Source organism: Myotis davidii, unplaced genomic scaffold (genome assembly GCF_000327345.1).
Source record: "Myotis davidii unplaced genomic scaffold, ASM32734v1 scaffold244, whole genome shotgun sequence".
Lineage (NCBI taxonomy): Eukaryota > Metazoa > Chordata > Mammalia > Chiroptera > Vespertilionidae > Myotis > Myotis davidii.
Genome location: NW_006294993.1, coordinates 333,179 through 335,552, shown reverse-complemented (window position 1 = coordinate 335,552; position 2,374 = coordinate 333,179). Strand labels below are relative to the sequence as shown.

Sequence of the window (2,374 nt, the reverse complement as noted above, 5' to 3'; positions counted from 1 at the left end):
CTTCCTGTCACATGCTTCCTGTCCAACAGAGCTGGTGGTTCTGGGGCACTCAGGCTCTCATGGGTATGGGTTGGGGTGGGAGTGGGGGCCGGTCAGGGGTCAGGCCAGACAGGTCAAGGGCTCCAGGGGACCAGCAGCTCCAGCCTGCTGACTTCTGCCCCTCAGAATCCAACCCCTGCACCTCCCCACCTCCCCACCCTGCTCTTCCTGGGGAACCAAGGGCAGGGGGGCTTGGCTGAAGGAAGCCAGCAGCGAGACTGCCCAGGAGGACAAGACTTCTGGGGGGTCAGGACAAAATGGCACATCCCACACACTGTGTGGGCGATGCTCCAGGATCCCCCACATCTGCCCGGTCTGGCAATTAGCCCTCTGCTCTGTTGGGGTTACTCCTCTGGTCTCACAAAACAAGCCTGGAGCCTCTGGGTCAGCACTGGGCCTCCCCAGGCGCCCGAGTTTATGAAAGAGGTTCCTGGAGAGTAAATGCCCTGCCCTCTCCCAAGGATTATACCTCTACCCTAACCACAGGGCCGGTGGAGGGGGGAAGGAGGGTATTTAATGGGAGGAGGACCACCCATCCCCCCCCACCTCCACCCATCCTTTGACCCAGTTGTGGTGCGCAGGGGGCTCCCTCTTGGGGCAGTGAAGAGGTGGGGTGGTTGCAGGGCAGAGGAACTGGAAGGGGCCCGTTGCTCAGGTGCACCCGTGGGTCCTGAGACACTATCTGGGCCTCAGGCCCTGGCCAATGAGCAGAGCAGCCCAATCTGGAAGCAGAGCTGGGAAATCTGGGTCTCTCCAGCTGGGGGTGGATGCAGGGGGTAGAGTTGCCAGATTTAGCAAAAACCAACCGACAAACAGGGTATCTAGTATGTCCCATGCAATATTTAGGACGTACTTATACTCAAAAAGTATTTGCTCTTTATCCGAAATTCAAATTTAACTGGGTATTCGGTCTTGTATCTGGAAACCCTAGGGGACAGTCAACCCTCCCAAACCAGCCTCCTTGCCCACTGACCCATGCTGCCCTCCACCCCCTAAGGGCAGGCATGCTCTCAGCTCTGCTTCCCAAGTGGTGGGGCTGACTGGGTTGCTGTGCCTACGACCCAGACACACAGGGAAACAGAGAGGGCTACTGGTCTGGGAACCCTCTCCCCGGAAGGCTCTTGGGCTGCAGGAGGCTGGCTGGCTTTGCCAAATTCCTGTTTCAGGTCCAGGCAATGGTTGAATGAGGCCCCTGTCTGGCTCTTCCCTGGCTCCCCTTGTGGCCTCTACCCTGCCACCTTTACCCTCTGGTGGACTGGCCCACTGGTGGAGAAAAAGGGGAACCCACTGGAGCCTTCTAGAAAAGAGGAAGATACATCATGTGGGGGCGGTTTTAGGTGGAGGAGGGCTTGACCTGGGGCTGAAAATGAGGAACACTGACCAGGAAGGGCCCACCTGGAGACGGTCACTGCTGTGCTGGTGCCTTTGGAAAGAGGATCCGGAACAGGCGGGGGTTTCCACCTGCATTCGCCCCTTTACTGAGAAGATAAGGTGTGGAGGGGTGAGGGGTGGGGGCCACACCCCTGAGCACAGGCTGCCTCCCTGCTCCAGCAGGGCCCACCAGCCGCATTGTCGGAGTTCCTGGGCTGCTCAGTGCACAGGGAGGGCTGGGGGCATCTAGCACAGGTCTGGGCAGGGAACCTCGACACCCCCACCTTATCCCCTCCACCACCCCCTCCTCACTTCTACCCCCTCCCCGCTTCTCCAGACTACTTTGTCTTTGCAAATGCTCAGCCTGCCCCCAGAGCTGCTGTGCCTGCCCCAGCTCCCTTTACCTCCAGTGTGGGAATCTCCTGCCTCTGTTTAAAGGGGAGGTGGGTGAAGCAGGGATGGGGGAGATATAGTCAAGGAGGGCATAGGGAGGGCATTTGTGTCCCAAGGGTGGGGCAGCACTTGAGGGCCTGGGAACCCTTTATGAGCCCATCACAGGGTGTAGCCCCTCCCCCCAGCAACAGTGACTCACAAAGCAGACTGGTGCAGATGCCACAGGCGAGGAGGCACCACCCAGGACAACTCAGAGTGGTGCTAGCCCCTGCAGCGCCCGCTGGGCCGGGTCGGGGTCCCCGGAAACTGCGCATTAGGGTTTCCGCAGAGCAGCCTCGAGGCCCATGTGTATCGTCTGCTTCGTGAAAGCTCTGGTGCACGTATTCAAGATCTACCTGACCGCCAACTACACCTACAACTTCCGCAGCTGGCCCGTGGACTTCCGCTGGGATGACGTGGGCGCCCGTGCAGGGGGCAGCAGTCACCGCGCGCTGACATGCACGGCAGCTGCAGCTGGCGTGTGGCTGCTCCAGGATGCTGCGCTGGGCGGGGGCGACCGGGGAGGGCCGGA

General features: G+C 60.4%; 1 protein-coding gene across 1 annotated transcript in view; it reads left to right on the top strand.

The window, feature by feature from the left end:
* The first annotated feature begins 1,699 nt into the window (after positions 1-1,699).
* The window catches only part of ABHD16B (abhydrolase domain containing 16B), a 3,618-nt gene continuing 2,943 nt past the window's right edge, over positions 1,700-2,374 (top strand). The window contains exon 1 of the mRNA XM_015567667.1: positions 1,700-2,368. Within this exon, the coding sequence (XP_015423153.1) occupies positions 2,148-2,368 (221 nt within the window). The 5' untranslated portion in view covers positions 1,700-2,147. The remainder of the gene's footprint in view (positions 2,369-2,374) is intronic.